Source organism: Trachurus trachurus (genome assembly GCF_905171665.1).
Source record: "Trachurus trachurus genome assembly, chromosome: 1".
Lineage (NCBI taxonomy): Eukaryota > Metazoa > Chordata > Actinopteri > Carangiformes > Carangidae > Trachurus > Trachurus trachurus.
Genome location: NC_139891.1, coordinates 7,696,729 through 7,714,220, shown reverse-complemented (window position 1 = coordinate 7,714,220; position 17,492 = coordinate 7,696,729). Strand labels below are relative to the sequence as shown.

The 17,492-nt window shown below is 46.1% G+C and overlaps 1 protein-coding gene across 3 annotated transcripts in view; it reads left to right on the top strand.

The window, feature by feature from the left end:
• crebbpa (CREB binding lysine acetyltransferase a) overlaps positions 1-15,394 on the top strand; it is a 52,576-nt gene extending 37,182 nt beyond the window's left edge. Inside the window, exons 14-31 of one of the 3 annotated variants that reach the window (XM_083981688.1) lie at positions 480-791; positions 1,135-1,314; positions 1,850-2,024; positions 3,004-3,122; positions 3,226-3,465; positions 3,794-3,882; positions 4,833-4,913; positions 5,831-5,887; positions 6,708-6,785; positions 6,892-6,959; positions 7,433-7,583; positions 8,539-8,685; positions 8,775-8,888; positions 9,034-9,199; positions 9,407-9,574; positions 9,910-10,071; positions 11,312-11,593; positions 11,813-15,394. In XM_083981688.1, the coding sequence (XP_083837814.1) occupies positions 480-791; positions 1,135-1,314; positions 1,850-2,024; positions 3,004-3,122; positions 3,226-3,465; positions 3,794-3,882; positions 4,833-4,913; positions 5,831-5,887; positions 6,708-6,785; positions 6,892-6,959; positions 7,433-7,583; positions 8,539-8,685; positions 8,775-8,888; positions 9,034-9,199; positions 9,407-9,574; positions 9,910-10,071; positions 11,312-11,593; positions 11,813-14,086 (4,863 nt within the window). In that variant the 3' untranslated portion in view covers positions 14,087-15,394. Of the gene's footprint in view, positions 1-476; positions 792-1,134; positions 1,315-1,849; positions 2,025-3,003; positions 3,123-3,225; positions 3,466-3,793; positions 3,883-4,832; positions 4,914-5,830; positions 5,888-6,707; positions 6,786-6,891; positions 6,960-7,432; positions 7,584-8,538; positions 8,686-8,774; positions 8,889-9,033; positions 9,200-9,406; positions 9,575-9,909; positions 10,072-11,311; positions 11,594-11,812 lie in introns of all 3 variants that reach the window. The other 2 variants (XM_083981687.1, XM_083981689.1) reach the window with 2 other exon arrangements.
• Positions 15,395-17,492: the final 2,098 nt, after the last annotated feature.

Genomic DNA, 17,492 nt, shown 5'->3' with positions numbered 1-17,492 from the left:
GAGTTGTTGGATTGTTATTTGATGAGTTTGATGAGGGACAGGGGACCTGTACCATTCACCTCCATTGTGTTCACTGATCAGCTCACGTCTCTGCCCCGCTGATCTTAAAACAACATGCACCGACAATTAATGGTAATAAACCTACTCCTATGACTATAGGGATTATGGTGTTAGGAGAATTTGCCAAAAGGTTGAACTATCCCTTTAAGGGATACTACAAATTGCAACTAATTCCAACTGCTAATTCCAACTAGCTGCGGCGGACCTAAACTCAAACTACTTTACCCAATCATACTACACACTAATTGCTCTAAAATTGTTCTGTTCCAATCACAAGGTGCCCTCTAAACCCCAAATTATGTGTGGTGTTGTGTTTGTCTGTTTGGTATTTCGACTGAATGTATGTTTGCTTCGTGTGTGTGTTTGTGTGTGCGCGCGTGTGTCCGTCCGCCCTCTGTGTGTATCCTTCTCTCCAGCAGCAGCAGCAGAGCGCTAACCTCCCCATGAATGCACTTGGCCCCTCGCTGGGCCCTCAACTAGCCTCCTCCCAAACCCCTTTGCACTCCACGCCTCCGCCTGCCGCCTCCTCCGCCTCCTCCTCCTCCACGGCTGGGGGGGCCACTAACCTGCCACACCCCCAGCCCTCCAGCCGCAGCTCCACCCCCACCCTCCCTCCCGGCCCTGCCCCAGCCCAGGGTGCCACCCCGCCCTGCCCCACCCAGCCCCAGCCCCAGGCGGAGCTCCCCGCAGCAGCCCAGACGCAGCCCCCGCCTCAGCCCCCTACCACGCCGGTGAGACTGAGACCCTCCGCATGCCCTCCATCCACTCTGAACCCCTCCCTCCCTTCCAGTGCAAAACTCCCATCCCTCTTGACTGCCATGTGTCACCCCACCCCATCCACATCCACATCCACCTCTCTTGTCTTAAACCTGCATCTTCACCATCCTTTGTAGCGTCCATCACAATGGGAATGTTGCATCTTTCAACCTAAGGGAGCAATGACATGAATATGGGAGGTGTTCATCTGTGTCACAGCTTCAGTTCTGCATGCAGCAACGGAGTGGAGCTGTCGAACACAGCTCAAACTGATCTCTCTCTTCCTCTCTCTCTCTCTCTCTGTCTCCTGTGTTTCAGCTGTCCCAGCCCGGAGCCAGTCTGGACAACCGCGTCCCCACGCCCGCTTCGGCCGCCAGCGCCGACCTGCACCCGCAGCACGCCGGAGCCGACCTGCCGGCCCAGGAGGTCAAAGCGGAGACGCATCGCGACCAACAGGAGTTTGAGGCCGCTGGCGGCAAAACTGAGCCCAAGATGGAGGTGGGTTGGTCGGGGGCTGCACGGTCAAATAACACTGAAAAGCGGTTCAGTCGGCTTCAAAGACAGCGCCTGTCAGATGTTCAAACGGCATCTGAAGCTCCCTCCGCACACACATTTCATGCAACAATTGCATATAAGGTGTCATACCGACTAACCAATGACTGCCAATCTTACGGCCTGTGTTTTCTCAAAAAAAAGAAAAGAGAAAAAAAAGTAGCTTGAGAACTGCTTCTTTTGTTCAGTGTATGATCATAAATGAATCCACGTATTCATTGCGGTTTCTTCCCTTGAATACCTGTAACATGCTTGATTTTGTTAAGTCTTTTTATGCTGTGTTTGTTTTTTAAACGTACTCCTGACTCCAAGCTGTCAGGAGCCAGTCAGCTTATGGTTCTTTGGCAGCCATTCACACCAAACAATTGAATAAATGAGGAGACTCGCTGATTGAGGAGCAAACCATCTTTTTCTTTGTGGCCATTGCATCAGCAGGGTTAGGTATAAGCATTTTTTCATTTATTTGCCCGTTTGTCTGTAGACTGAGGACGACTCTGCTGCTTCCACATTGGTGAAGAAGGAGGAGCCGGAGGAAAAGCCGGAGCCGATGGAGGTGGAGGAGAAAAAGCCGGAAATGAAGACAGAACCCAAAGAAGAGGAAGAGGGCGGAAACAACAGCACAACCTCCTCATCCCCCTCTCAGTCACGGAGGAAAAGTGAGTCTGAAGCCAAGGGATAAATAAAACCAACTGTCAGACGGTCGTGACTTATTTTAAGTTTCAGTTCAACTTGTTATTACATCATTTTTTAGTCTGGGACTGAGTCTGAACAGTTAACAAGCCTTTGATCAGCATTTCAGCGAGCTGGCTGTGCAGCTGCGAGTAGAATATCCTAGACAGAGCGCGATACCCGCTCGAAGGCCTCCAATCATAATGATTCAGTTAGGATTGATTTGTAAGCAAGTAATAATGCAGGTTAAATTTAGAAACAATTAAAACGCTCGCTCAGTCATGGAGTGAGTGCCGCTGAATTACTGGAGACGTCCCAGAGGGTTTGTACAGCTCACAGAAGCACTCAGTTAGCGTAAGTCAAACCAAACACTACAGTCATGTCAGAACGTTTACCATTTTGATTTGGTGTGGTGTTTCAGCTGGTAAGCAAATAGAAACCGGTGAGGCGATGCAGATCTCAAAATGCAGCAGGTTTTTGTTGTATTTTGTTTTTATTGAGTCTGTACTTGTGAAGGTGTTTAAAATGATGTGACTGGGAACCAGGCAAATATTTTGCACTTAACTGTGTAGGTCAGGAAAAGTCAGGAGCCTCAGAAAGAAATTGGACAATGTGAAATTCTGATACATGCTTCTCTTGTTCCTTACTCATACTTCGATTGTTTTTTATAGATAAAGATTTTTTTTTGTTTAGAATGAGCAATTCAGGGTATCTGTGAGTCTGTAGTGTGTTTATGAGATAATAATGTAACGTTACGAGACAGAGTTGTTTTCGAGGCAAATGCAGAGACTGCTTGCCGGAAAACTGCCCCCAACGGGAACGTGCATCAGTGGCTTTGCATGAATTTACCTGGAAAACAAAAAGCCATTGCATTCACACTGTTTATTCCACATGTTCACATCACGGTGTTGGGTCAGCCTGAGTGTAACACTTTTTCTTCTGTTTTCATTGCTTCTTCTTTTTCAGTCTTCAAGCCAGAGGAGTTGCGCCAGGCTCTGATGCCCACTCTGGAGTCTCTGTACAGGCAGGACCCTGAGTCTCTGCCGTTCAGACAGCCAGTCGACCCCATGCTGCTCGGTATCCCGGTAGGTGGCACTTGTTCAATTTGATGGATGCACGGAATTCATCTGCATTATCGTAGCTCTTCGGTCAGTAACACAAAGATTTCCATTGTCCCACTCTCTCCAGGACTACTTTGATATTGTCAAGACCCCGATAGATCTTTCCACAATAAAGCGTAAGCTCGACACAGGCCAATACCAAGAGCCCTGGCAATACGTCGACGATGTCTGGCTGATGTTTAACAACGCCTGGCTTTACAACCGCAAGACGTCCCGTGTCTACAAGTACTGCTCCAAGCTGGCCGAGGTGTTCGAGTCCGAGATCGACCCCGTCATGCAGGGCCTGGGCTATTGCTGTGGGAGGAAGGTGAGTTGGACGTTCATGATATATAAATGTTTCAGGAAAGACTGAAAGACTATTGAGCTGTTGGCTGCCAAGTTACCAAAAAAAATCAATTTTAACTTTAACTCTTTGATTTAGCCTGTAAAACTTTCCCCCGTGTGAATATTTTTTGGTATTTGTCGACATTTCATCACCCAGCAGTAACTCGAGACGAGGCGAATTTAGTTGTTAACTAAATTTTGCTAAACCTTAAATAACAACACTCAGGCCAATTGATTTTCCGCTCTTTAAGGATTTATTAAGAAAGCTGGACATGTTTTGACCATCTTTGCCCTTTCACTTGTGTCAACAGTACGAGTTTTCGCCCCAAACCCTCTGTTGCTATGGCAAGCAGCTCTGCACCATACCTACAGGAGGCACATACTACAGTTACCAGAACAGGTATTTGTGTTTGTGTGTGACAGAAAGACATCGCCTGTGTTTGTTTGTGTACATAATAAAACACCAGCAGGAATTTTATTGAAGCATCTTTCACACGTCACACATGCACAGTTGCTTATTAAGAGTTTTGATGGGCAATAAATGCAGCCATCTAAAGTGTGTTACCCTTTCCCTGCAGCCTGGGATCTGTTCCTCTGTTGCTCTATAGGGACCGCTGTGGTCCAGGCAGTACTGTCAACCCCACAGCTACAGATTTAATGGCTCTGCCTCTCGGCCCTGGCACGGCATAAGACGACTAAATGGGATTCGCTCACAACAACGTTTATTACCAGCTAGGTTCCAGCATTGCATCCCATTCCCATAAAGGGAAACACTCTGAAAACCCCAAAAGAGCGCCAGATACTGAAAGCAGCAAAGCAGAGTGTTTATTGTTTTTCCTCTTAGCTCCCGTCAAGGGACAGAGTGGATTCAGCCCCCTCTCTTGTGTGACAGATGAAAATATAACGCTTTAGTGAAGGCCACAAACAGCATTACCCATCATTGGCTTTTCCTCTGGGTTGAAAGCCAGCAGATAACCATTTCCACCATGTTCCCTTGCACCCCCTGCTGTATGAACTATGTACCTGCAGTCCCTTTTTCACACTTGGACTGGACACTGTGAGAGCAGAGTGGCACAGCAGCAGTAGTGAAACAGCACAGCTTGACGGACAGCACGAGGCTCCTGCGGCGCAGTCCATTTACACTCTCAATGGGAACTCGCGAGTCTGCGCTCTCTATTATAGAACGTTAAAAGACAAGTGTTATTTTGTGCATATTTGTTTTGGACAAACACAAACAAATAGCCAAATACTAAACATTGGAATTCAGTGAAAAAAGAACGTTATAATATTCACCAATGTGTGTGTTCACAGTGTTGAATGTGCTTGAACGTCCACTGTGTGTTCTTCCAGGTATCATTTCTGCGAGAAGTGCTTCAATGAGATTCAGGGGGAGAGTGTGACGTTAGGAGACGATCCTGCACAGCCGCAGACGTAAGTAAACTGTTGATGTGTCCACACACTGCTCCAGGAGACCTCTGCCCTTTTTGTTATTCCTGGGACTTAGTTAAAATGAATTCATAACACAACGTCCCTCTCACTCATTAGAGCACCAGGTCAGATTCAGGAGCACAACTGGGCACCTAACAAGCTTTCTAAAGAAAACCATGTCAAACAACAGTTGTGGCCAGAGGCGTTGAGTTTTCAGATTATTCTATTCCCATTAACACAGCGACACCTTGAGGGATTTTCCTCGAATTTGGCCCAAACTTACTTGGATGTATGAATGGATTTGAATTTGGTGATCAAAGGTCAAGATCACTGTGACCTAACAAAACGCACTCGCCATAACAAAAGAATTCATACGCTACACGTGACAAAATATATTTTGGTTTGTTTGTTTAATTAAATTCCTTCTTAGTCCTCCGTCCTAATATTAAATGAGTCAGGACGGACATGGATGTAAACAGCAACAACCTGAGACTGTAATTCTAGTTCCTCATGTTTCAACCTCATGTATTCTGCTGGTGCTGGTCCTAAAGTATTGGGAATAATGTTAGAAACATGTCATCGTTGCATGTTGCTTGTGTGGTGTCAGTCTAAACTGAGACTTAATATTGACTTCTCAGTCTTTTTATTGGACTTGTACATCTGATCCATCACTGCACACATTTCATAAACAGTGGATTAGTGATTTTAGGATGTTTAAGCATTATTGGAAGCGCATGGAGGAACGGTCCACATGCCCACAAGATGAGTTTCAAGGCCATTTTTTGCAGTGTTGTATTTAAATAGTTACCGTGAGTGAGCCAGCAATGAGAAACACACAGAGCTCAGAGCTGAAAAACTGTCAGATTGTGTGCATGTGTGTGTTTCTTCCTGACGGTCCCCTCTCTGTTCCTCCTCTTCAGGATGATCTCTAAAGACCAGTTTGAACGGAAGAAAAATGATGTTCTCGACCCTGAACCGTAAGTAGACACAAATCCCGCACCTTTCAATGAGAGGACCAAACTCTGATTGAAGCCGTCTTTTTTTTTTTTCTTTCTACGTCGTCTTCCTTCCCAGGAGTTAGTTTCATGTGTGTTGAATAATCATTTCACTTGCGTTTCCTACTTTTGTGTTCAGGATCACATCTTTGAAAGTTATTTTCTGCCATTCACATCTGGCTTTGTTTTTGTGCGTTTGGTGCACAGTCTGCATATTTTTTCTCTCTGGAGCTCTCTGATCAATCACTTTGGTTTCAGCGGAGCCTCAGGGCAACTCAGCAACGCCACCTGCTGAGTGGAACTCAAAACCCAGTGTGTCCAATGAGAGTTTTTCCATCAGAGAGCTCTGGCTCCCAGTACTTCGACACACAGCGATTGCCTTTCTCACTGCCATTGTGATTTATTGTTAAACAAGACGTTGAAAACTGACTAACCCTCCCACAAAGGCGCACTTGCATTGGCTGGCTTGCAACTGCGTAACGAATGGAGGAACATAAACTTGAATGGAGATGTTTGTGCTGCTCGGTGCTTCGGCAGATGAGATATCAACATTCATACAAATGATGATCAGAAACGTGACTTGTACCGTTTTCAGAGATGTAACAGTGTGTTTTTTGTTGTTGTTTTTTTTTTTACGTTTTTGCTTCATGCACATGTAAATTCTCAGTCATCCATGTCAGAACAGTGCACTGGTTGGTGCAGTAACTCCTCATTTAGTACTGCAAGATTTTGCATTTTGAACATTTGGTGTAATTTTATGTGTGAACTTTTGTTTAATCTCATGTGTTTTGTTTCTCCTCAGGTTTGTTGAATGTAAAGATTGTGGACGGAAAATGCACCAGATATGCGTCTTACACTACGAGGTCATTTGGCCATCTGGGTGAGATGTCAAACTCGGCTTCTTTTTTTCTTTTTTTTCCCCCTTTCATTTTCATTTTTTGCTAACTTTTGCTAACTTACAAAGTTTTTACTTCTCTCTCTTTCAGATTTATTTGTGACAACTGTTTGAAGAAGAGTGCAAAAACACGGAAGGACAACAAGTTCTCTGCAAAACGTTAGTGCTCCCCTTTTTGCCTAAAAATGACCAAAAGGATCCAAATAGTTGCAGTAGTTATTTTTACTTGTGGGTTAATCCACTTGTTGAATTGTTGCTGTTGGAATACTTGTATGTATAAATATACTTGATCCAGCTTTCACTGTAATGTTTTGTGTCAGTTGTTCCCTGCAGTGTCGACCTAGCTGTTTTTGTTGTGGGCCTTGTGGTTTCACTGGTCTTCTCAGGTGTTTATAGCCCTGGAGAGCGTATCTGACCTTTATGGCACGTTGTACAAGCAGATGTGAGCTGTAATCATCTCGCCTAAAACATCTGTAGTGTCACAATCATCAGTTCTCGTGCCTTTCTCCCGCTTTACTTGTCACCTGCTGCACGTCGTGTCAGACGTGTTGTAACTCTTTCTTTCTGTCATCCTGGATAGTTAACAGAACTGACTGTTTGAAATCATTTATCCCGTGTTTGTCCCACTGTAGGGCTGCAGTCGACACGATTGGGAATGTACATAGAGGACCGTGTGAATAAATACTTGAAGAGACAGAACCACCCGGAGGCCGGGGAGGTGTTTGTGCGAGTGGTGGCGAGCTCCGACAAAACGGTGGATGTTAAACCAGGCATGAAAGCCAGGTGAGAGCCCCACTGACCGCTGCAGGTCAGGGAGACAATGTATGAAATCAGATTTTGATTTAAAGCTGCCGATGCTGTCTCCAAAAACATGATTCAGGTGAACTTGTTTTGTTTTCTTAATCACTGTTATTATTTTATTCATTATATAACCTGGTTATTATTTATCAACTACAAATCAAGCGAGACCGTAATGTCGTGGACGACCAAATTACCTGTCTCTGCTTTGATTTGTAGATGCGCTGGTACAACTCGTATTTATCCAGGTCTTATTTTTATTGCCCCCGCCATACAGAGCTGAATGCCCTCCATAAAGCTTTTACACCAATCAGGCTGACGGTGGAACCTGCATGTTTGACAAGATGGAGCACCTCAGACGCTGCTTTACCTTTTTTCCTTACACAAGATCAAAGTCTGCAGTGCTCATCCAATCCTCGCAGCAAGCAGGCCCTCATCCAAAAACCTGTTATCTTCTGGTGGACTGATTTAAGGCTGTTTGCCTTTTTATTGACTGAGGGCCACTTGGCTTGAATTGTCCCATTATGTTCTTAGGGCTCTCTAAAAGCAGCGACACACAAGTAAACAACCAAGACAGCTTGGGACTCTTGTTTCCTGGAAGCCTCTAGAGTCATATTATAAAGGGGACGTTTTTTTTTAAGCTGCTATTATATAATGTTTTTACTTGCTGAATTATGTACCTACGAATGTCTTAGAATTAGGTTTTCAGATTAAACTGAACCATATGCCCAAATAAAGTATCATAAAAAATGTGCAGTTGTGCGAGGTCCACACATTGGTGTAGTGTTCAGAGCAGCCCCTCTGAACTTCACATCACACCCCGATGATGTGTCACTTAATTTGTATTAACCCAAAGGCTGAATATCGGAGACTGTTGTAGCGTGTTCTGCAGAGAGGTCTTTTCACATTTTAATACTGGATTTTTTTTTTTTTATTGCAGGTTTGTGGACGCGGGTGAAATGCCCGAGGCCTTTCCCTACAGAACCAAAGCACTTTTCGCCTTTGAGGAAATTGATGGTGTGGACGTTTGCTTCTTTGGCATGCATGTGCAGGAGTACGGCTCCGAGAGCCCATTCCCCAACACTAGGTCTGTACTCCTCATTCTTCCATTTAGAGAGAGATCACCTTTTCGCTCACCTGTGAAACTTACCATCGTCCATCTTTGTATATCTGCAGACGAGTCTACATATCATACCTTGACAGTATTCACTTCTTCAAACCTCGGATTCTACGAACAGCAGTATACCACGAGATCCTCATCGGCTACCTAGAATATGTCAAGAAACTCGGGTGAGCCTCTGCCCTCTGTTCTTTGTGCTTCAACTCTTGACACATTACGTGGACGAGAGTCTCGGGGATCCATTTCTAGGACAACAGACGTTTTAACCTTTACATCGTCTCACTGGTCTGATCTTTGGTGCATGCGTCTTGGCAGGTACGCGCAGGGCCACATCTGGGCATGCCCTCCCAGTGAAGGAGACGACTACATCTTCCACTGCCATCCTATTGATCAGAAGATCCCCAAGCCAAAGAGGCTGCAGGAGTGGTATAGGAAGATGCTTGACAAGGCATTTGCAGAGAGGATCCTGCATGACTACAAGGTATGATGGAGAACATTTCTTTCACATTTCTGAATATGCAGTTTGTAAATTTAGTTTGTCGAGGTGTCTTATCACATCCCTGTTTAAAGTATGTTGAAACACATTTTCTACTACATAAAACATGTAAACACACAACATGTTGGATTGAAGAAAACATGCAAAAAAACATTTTTACTATATACTATACATTTTTTTTCTCTCCCTCAGGACATCTTCAAACAGGCGACTGAGGACCGAGTGACCAGCGCCAACGAGCTGCCTTACTTCGAAGGCGACTTCTGGCCCAACGTGCTGGAGGAGAGCATCAAGGAGCTGGAGCAGGAGGAGGAGGAGAGGAAGAAGGAGGAGAACACGGCCGCCACTGAAACTCCTGAGGTCAGAACTTTGTATCATTGTATTGGAGCAGATATGAAAACGCACATCCACTGTTTCGTAATTTTTTGCACTATCTTCGGCAGACATTTTGCCCTTAAGTTTCTATAGATTGAATTTACATATAACTCTCTCGACCACTGGACTGTTGTTAGCAACACATTTTGAATCAAATTTTAATAATCTCCAATTAGAAATTGTTAAATGATGCAAAGAGCCACACAGTTACCTTGGCCTCTTTAAGAAAACAAAAAAAACTGTCAATAATCAGAACGGTGGCAAAACATAATCACTTCATGCTGTTTTCTTTATTGTCTGTCATTACATAACTCCCACAGGGTACGCCAGGTGACAGTAAAAACGCAAAGAAGAAAAACAACAAGAAGACAAATAAAAACAAGGGCAGCGTTAGCCGAGCCAATAAGAAGAAGCCAGGGATGCCGAATGTAGCCAATGATCTGTCCCAGAAGCTGTACGCCACCTTGGAGAAGCACAAAGAGGTCAGACTTGGTTTGTTTTATGTTGTGGATATGTGACAATACTAGGGATGTCCCGATCACATTTTTTTGCCTCCGAGTCATTTGATTTTGAGTATCTGCCGATACAGAGTCCCTTTAATGTAGATCAACTGTATCATCCCACTATTTTTCTGTTCTTTGTGCTCTACTAGGGATGTAACAATATCACAATCTCACAATAATACTCTACCTCAATAACAAGCCCATGACATTTATTGCAGTATTGTAAGACATGTCATGATATCAAACTCTCCCTGTATGATAATAGCACAGTAGCGCCACAGTTTAATATTAATTCTGTTATCCATAAGTCAACAACAAGAACATTTGGTCAAAAATAAAATAGCTTATCATGTCTTTCTCAATCACCAGCCTCTCTCCCCTGATCCCACCTCGCTCATTCTCCCTCTCTAACTTTAAATAAATACCTGCTTCTGTATCTGCCGTCACACAACACAGCGGTATTTTTTTTCCAACAGTATGAGAAGTTTAACAATGTCCGTGACATCTGCGCGGTCGGTCCGTGTGTCGGTCTCACGTGCGTTACGTCTGACTCGCTCTCAGTAGAAGCTGCAGGTGTCGTAGCGCTCAAACATCAACAACAAGCTGCTTGGAAGTCAGCAGTGAAACAACGCAGCCACACACACACACACACAAACAGTCAGCTGACACGGTGACACGGACGATTGTCTCTCACACTCTCGCAAGCGCCGTCATTTCATATCGTTACATGTCCGCGACGACGCAGCCACACACACACAGCGCCACGGACCATGCACAGTAAAAGTAATGGGTTTGAGAGTGCATAAAATTATGCATCTGAACGCCCCCCATGCGGGCCCGTCTTTGCTTTAGACAGATAGGGAAAACCCTGACATGCAGCTGATATGTCATATAGCCGATCCCTGATCGGGATGTAACGTCCGATTCCGATCGAGTCTGAAACCACGTGATCGACCCTGATTTCCGATCACGTGATCGGATCGGGACATCCCTAGACAATACACACCAGTTGTTTTGGGTATGTTTGTTTTAGATGGTGAGAAATGGGCAGTAGTTTGACTCTAGCAGAGTGTGGAGTTGTTTCCCCACTATTTATCTACACGATAATCATCTCTCTCGTGACATTTCCTTTTTAATGTAAATCCCTGAATAAATTCTATCCAAATACTGGTTTCAGTTTAGTTTGTTGCTCCTCTGACTCATTCTCTGTCTGCTGAAGGTGTTCTTTGTGATCCACCTGCACTCTGCCCCCATGGTCAACACTCTGCCGCCCATCGTGGACCCTGACCCCATGCTCTCCTGTGACCTCATGGACGGCCGCGACGCCTTCCTGACTCTGGCCAGGGACAAGCACTGGGAGTTCAGCTCCCTGAGGAGGTGCAAGTGGAGCTCCATGTGCATGCTGGTGGAGTTGCACAACCAGGGACAGGATCGCTTTGTCTACACTTGCAACGAGTGCAAGCATCATGTGGAGACACGCTGGCACTGCACCGTGTGCGAGGTGAGTTACCATCGCTGTGTTGCGCTCCATTTTTACACAGGGATTCCTTGTGCCTGAAGCAGCATCATACAGTAACAAGTAAATATAAAAGTGTCCATTTTTAAATGAACAGACAAGGACAAACATGAGGACAATTGCAAACATGATTAAAGAGATGAATTGTGAATACTCTGTTAGACCCCTGTTAATGACTGTGCCCCCCTCTCTTCTTGTTTTCAGGACTTTGATCTTTGCATCAATTGTTATAACGCGAAGGGCCACGAGCACCAGATGGTGAAGTGGGGCCTCGGCTTGGACGACGACAGCAACGGCCAGAGCGGAGAAGCCTCCAAGAGCCCTCAGGAGAGCCGGCGCCTGAGTATCCAGCGTTGCATCCAGTCCCTGGTCCACGCCTGTCAGTGTCGCAATGCCAACTGCTCTCTGCCGTCCTGTCAGAAGATGAAGCGCGTGGTCCAGCACACCAAGGGCTGCAAGCGCAAAACCAACGGCGGCTGCCCCGTGTGCAAGCAGCTCATCGCTTTATGCTGCTACCACGCCAAGCACTGTCAAGAGAACAAGTGTCCTGTCCCGTTCTGCCTCAACATCAAGCACAAGCTTCGCCAGCAGCAGCTGCAGCACCGGCTCCAGCAGGCCCAGCTGATGAGGAGGAGAATGGCCACCATGCAAGGCAGAACCATGCCGCTGCCGTCCCCGCCGGCCTCGGCCGCGCCCACTACTCCCACGTCCCACGCCCAGCCCAGCACTCCCCAGACGCCGCAACAGCAGCCGCTCTCCAACCAGCCGCAGACCCCCAACTCGGCAGGAGTCATGTCCCCGACTTTCCCCAACGCGCCTCGCAACGGGCAGCCTCAAGCACAGGTGTCCCAGGGCAAACCCGGGCCCCAGGCCTCCCCGCTACACCAGCAGCAGTCCCCGCTCCCGCAGCCGCCCCAGCCGCCTCAGCAGCAGCCGCCCCTCGCCGCCGTCAAGATGGCGCGGCACATCGAGATGATGGCGCAGGCCCAGCAGAACCAGCAGAACTACCGGGTCAACATGAACGGCTTGGCCATGAACCCCCAGCAGCCGCAGCAGCGCATGACCGGACCGATGCAGCCGCCCATGCAGATGGTGCCGGGGCCCCGGGGACCACAGGTCATGCAGCCCGGCATGGCCCCGGGACAGTGGCCCGGAGCTGCGGGGCCCATGCAGGCAGCTCCAACCCAACAACCAGGCCTGGTCCCGGGCCAGACGCCACAACAGGCCCTGACCTTGCAGAGAGCCATGATGTCTCCAGGGCAGCAGCCTCAAGGCCAGAGGATGCTGATACCACAGCAACCCGGCGCCCGGCCACAAACGCCCCAGAGACCCGGCGCTATACCCCCCAACGCCCTGCAGGACCTTCTACGCACCCTCAAGTCTCCCAGCTCGCCCCAACAGCAGCAGCAAGTCCTCAACATCCTCAAGTCCAACCCTCAGCTGATGGCCGCCTTCATCAAACAGCGAACAGCCAAGTACCACGCCAACCAGCCGCAGCAACAGCCAGGTCAGCAGCAGCAGCCGGGCATGCCCACCATGCAGGCCATGACCATGCCGGGAGGGGCGGTGCAGCGGCCGGTGATGCCCCCGCAGCAGCCCCAGCAGCCCCCCTCGCAGGGCTTGGCAGCATTAGGAGCTCAAGGGCAGCTGCTCAACGCAGCGCACAACGCCAGCCCCCAGATCCAGGAACTCTACCGCCGACAACTCTTAAGACAACAACAACAACAACAACAACAACAACAACAGCAGCAGCAGCAGCAGCAGCAGCAGGGCGTGTTGCCCCAGGGCCACCCGGGCCAGTTCCCTGCTCAGACGCAGGCCACGGCAGCTACATACTCGCAACTCCGCATGCAGCAGCAGCAGCAGCAGCAGCAGATCGCCATGCAGGCAGGCGCGGCTGCAGCCGGGGGTCCGATGGGCCAGCTCCCCCCCATGGCTCAGATGGCGCAGGCCGGCATGGGGATGGACGCCACCCAGAACCTGCTGCATCAGCGAATGCTCCAGCAGCAGCAGCAGCTCCCCCAGCAGCAGCAGGCCGTCCTCAAGCAACAGATGGGCTCCCCCGCACAGCCCAGCCCCATGAGCCCCCAGACCCATCTGCAGGGTGGAGCCCACCTCCCCGGCCAGCCCGCGCTCGCCAACGCCCTCGGCAACCAGGTCCGATCCCCCGCGCCCGTCCAGTCCCCCTGTCCGCCTTCGCAACAGCAGCCACAGCCGCCACATTCCAGTCCCTCCCGGCAGGTCCAGAACCAGCCCCAGCCCTCGCCGCAGCACCCGCCTCCACCACACTCGGGTTCCCCCCGCCCGGGACTCGGGGGTCCGCTGCAGTCCATGGAGCAGGGACACTTGGGGACACCAGAACAGAGTGCCATGCTACCGCAGCTTAACACACCTAACAGAGGGGGGCTGAACAGTGACTTGGGGATGGTGGGAGACGCTACAGGGGACACTCTGGAGAAGTTTGTAGAGGGATTGTAGCATTTCTGCTGGGAACTAGAAAAAAAGAAAGAAAAACACAATCTCTCTCCCAGGGACCCATCTCCCCACTCCTTCCTCCTAGTTTCCCCTCAAGACTCTTTACAGCGTTGGAGGGCTTTGTTTGTTCTTTCTAAGGTTGAGAACGGTTTTTTTTGTACTGACATGTAAAAAGTTTCAGTTGTTGTAAAAAAGAAAAAAGGAAATTTGGTCAAGGAAAAAAAAACCAACAAAAAAAAGTCAACACTTCGAGGAGATGAAAACCCAAATTGAGGGGTATTTCTTCCTTAGGATGTTGAGGAATTTGCAAATTGCTTCTTTAATGAAAAATTAAATCACAAAGAATATATTTTTTGGTTGAGACCAAATGTGTTCAATACTCAATTTATTTTTGGTTTGTTTTTGGTATGATTTCATGCCTTCTCATTTCTTTCTTTTTCTTTTTTTTGAAGAAAATGTACAATTGCATTATATTATTCATATCTTTTTATTTTGTACCTTTGGAAAAAAAACGTAAGCATTTTTGTGTTGAAAATGTAAAATAATTTGTCTGGGAATTGGGCCAGGTTTTTGTTCTCTTCTCAAACTGTCATTCCTGGCAATTGTACTCTAGTGTTGTACCATTACTCCAAGACGATGCGTTCAGGGACAGAGACTGCTCCCTTCCTCTTTGTGTGTATGAAGAGCACTCAGTTGTATTAAATAGGAAACGGACTGCGCCAGGTTGTGTATACACGGGCATGTATGCAGGCACACATGAAGACACTGACACAAACCCTCACAGTCACTAAGAGAAACACAGCTGCGACTGGTTTCACCAACAACACAGACAACAAGGACTGCAGCCTACATTTCAGTGGCCTGGAATTTGGAAAAATCTGTCTTGCAGGTGTAGAAAATTGTTGCTTTGACATTAAAAAGAATTTGTCATACCTTTTTTGTCATACAAATGTTGTAAAGTGTAAAGAGAGTGTGAGAAAGAGACCAGCCCCCTAAGCTGAGGTGGAATGATCACCGGTTGTTTGTAGGCCACATCTCGGGTGACGCCCCATCCTCTGAATTTTACACTAAGTAGTGTGTTATCTAGAGATGAAGGGCACATCTGAGATTCACCCCGAGGAAAACTAAATCAACCCTTGTTCCTCTCTCACAGAAACTTGAATTAGGGGGATTTACTTTTTCTCCTATTGTAAATCAAGTTATTAAGCAAAATACTATAAATATAAGGAAGATAGAATGAAATCACTGTATAAACTGGTAAAAGACTCATTTCTTACTTATATACCATATTGTTAAATAAACTGTGTGCAACAGAAGAACTCCAGTACTCTGTTGACTAAATAATGAGGCATCACTCCTCCTCTTGGTTTGTGTTCATTTGTTTCAACTCACCAGGGTTTTGTCGGCCGATCACGAGCAACCGTGCGGAGAAATATTAGCGATGGTCGTCGGAAAAGTGTCTCGGCGATGCAGGTCAGCTTGAAGCCATGCGCCTGCACAATAACGTTTACTCCTGTGCTTCTGTTCTCCACCTCAGGCTCAACCGATTGGAAAAGTGACATTGCAGGTGTTGTGACTGTTGGGATAGTTTACTTACAGTGATGCAGCACTTCTCAGACAGAGCTCACATTTCAGAAACAATTAAATTTGCCATTGCAGGGTTTTCCTAATTAGTTGGCAGGGATGTGGTGAGGGGTAAACATCTTTGAGTGTTCACCCACTTCATCATTAATAAATGGTAAAAGACCACTAGACTACATCTATTGTAACTTTATTCCAAGTCAATCAAGCTTGGACAATAGAAAAAGCATCCAAAACGTTGCATTAAATCAAGAGTCAGTGCCTCCATCTAACCTGACTCCCAAATTTTGTAAAGGTCTTAAAGGGGATAAATGCATTTTTGAATTCAGATCAGTCGCAGACTTTGTCCAAGTCCTAAAATAGATAAACTTTTTTTTTTTTTTTTAAGTTTTTTCTTATAAGTTAAGCATACAGAAAATATTTTCAACATGCAGAAGATCAGGCCTGTGTTTATCAGACATCTAAGAATAACACTTAAGAATTTCCTAAAGCATCAGATGGGAGCGTGCCTATGTTCCCTCAGCCCTATGTTCCCTCTGGACTCTCTCTACCTATCTGGACTCTCTCTCTCTGGCCTGTCTAGCCTCTACCGGGTCTTTTTACTAAACTTAACCAACTCCTTTCTTCATTGCCTAAACCCAACCAATGGTTGGACCAAAGGGCTGTGGGAACATAGGGCCTAATTTTCAGTGACAACAAAAGTTAGAAATGAGGGAACATAGGGCTGAGGGAACATAGGGCTGTGGGAACATAGGAATGACCCCCATCAGATCAGGATAATTTGTTGGAGATTTAAAAAAAAAAAAGAATATACTTTTTGGGATGCAAATTTTAATGTCCAACATGGGAGAAGAGGTTTGATTAACAGGTCTCAACAGAGGAGATGTTTTTTTTCTTATCTTTGAAGTTCAAAATAACAGTTTCAAATGCTCACATCTTTTTATTCTCAGTTCCTGCATGTTTCTTGGTGTCAAAGATATGAAGACAGTGTTTCACAACTCAGAATGACATCAGCCTCAGGGCCGTAGCCAGGGTTTAGAAATTGGTGAGGTCCAAAACTATGCTTCACTTTGGACCCCTCTAGCTAGTAGTAATTTTATAGGCTGTACATAATTACATCAAAATTACCCACAATTATATAAAGTAGACGAAAGTTCCCCACATACTCGGGCATACTGTGGCCCCTTTGTGGAGACCTTTAGACTTTTCATTCTTATTATTATAAAGGCCCATTACTTATGAAAGGAGGCTGATTGAGCTTTACACCCGCTGACTATCAGGACATGTCCTGTGGTTTCCAGCCTTTAGTCTACCGTTTACAGCTGAGAACATCAGGTATTGTTCCCTCCATTAAATACAGTGCAGTGAAAAAGTATTTGCCCCCTTCCGGATTTCTTACTTTCTTGCAGATTTGTCACACTTAAATGTTCATTTAATATATATATATATATATATATATATATATATATATATATATATATATATATATATATATATATATATATATATATATATATATATATATATATATATATATATATATATCCTTTATGGCTGCCCTACCAAAATACTATATATATATATATATATATATATATATATATATAGTATTTTGGTAGGGCAGCCATAAAGGATCTAGTCCCAAAGCTTTAGACATGTCTTTGCAACACTTTCCAGACTGGTAGATGTCAATTACTTGCTTTTTCTGCTCTTGAATTTCTTTAGATGATATATTGCTGCTGAGATCAGCCTGTCAGTTCTCAGAGGCCTTACTACTGACAGTCTGTCAGGCATTAGAGACCGTGATGTAAGCATTTCTATTTTACCA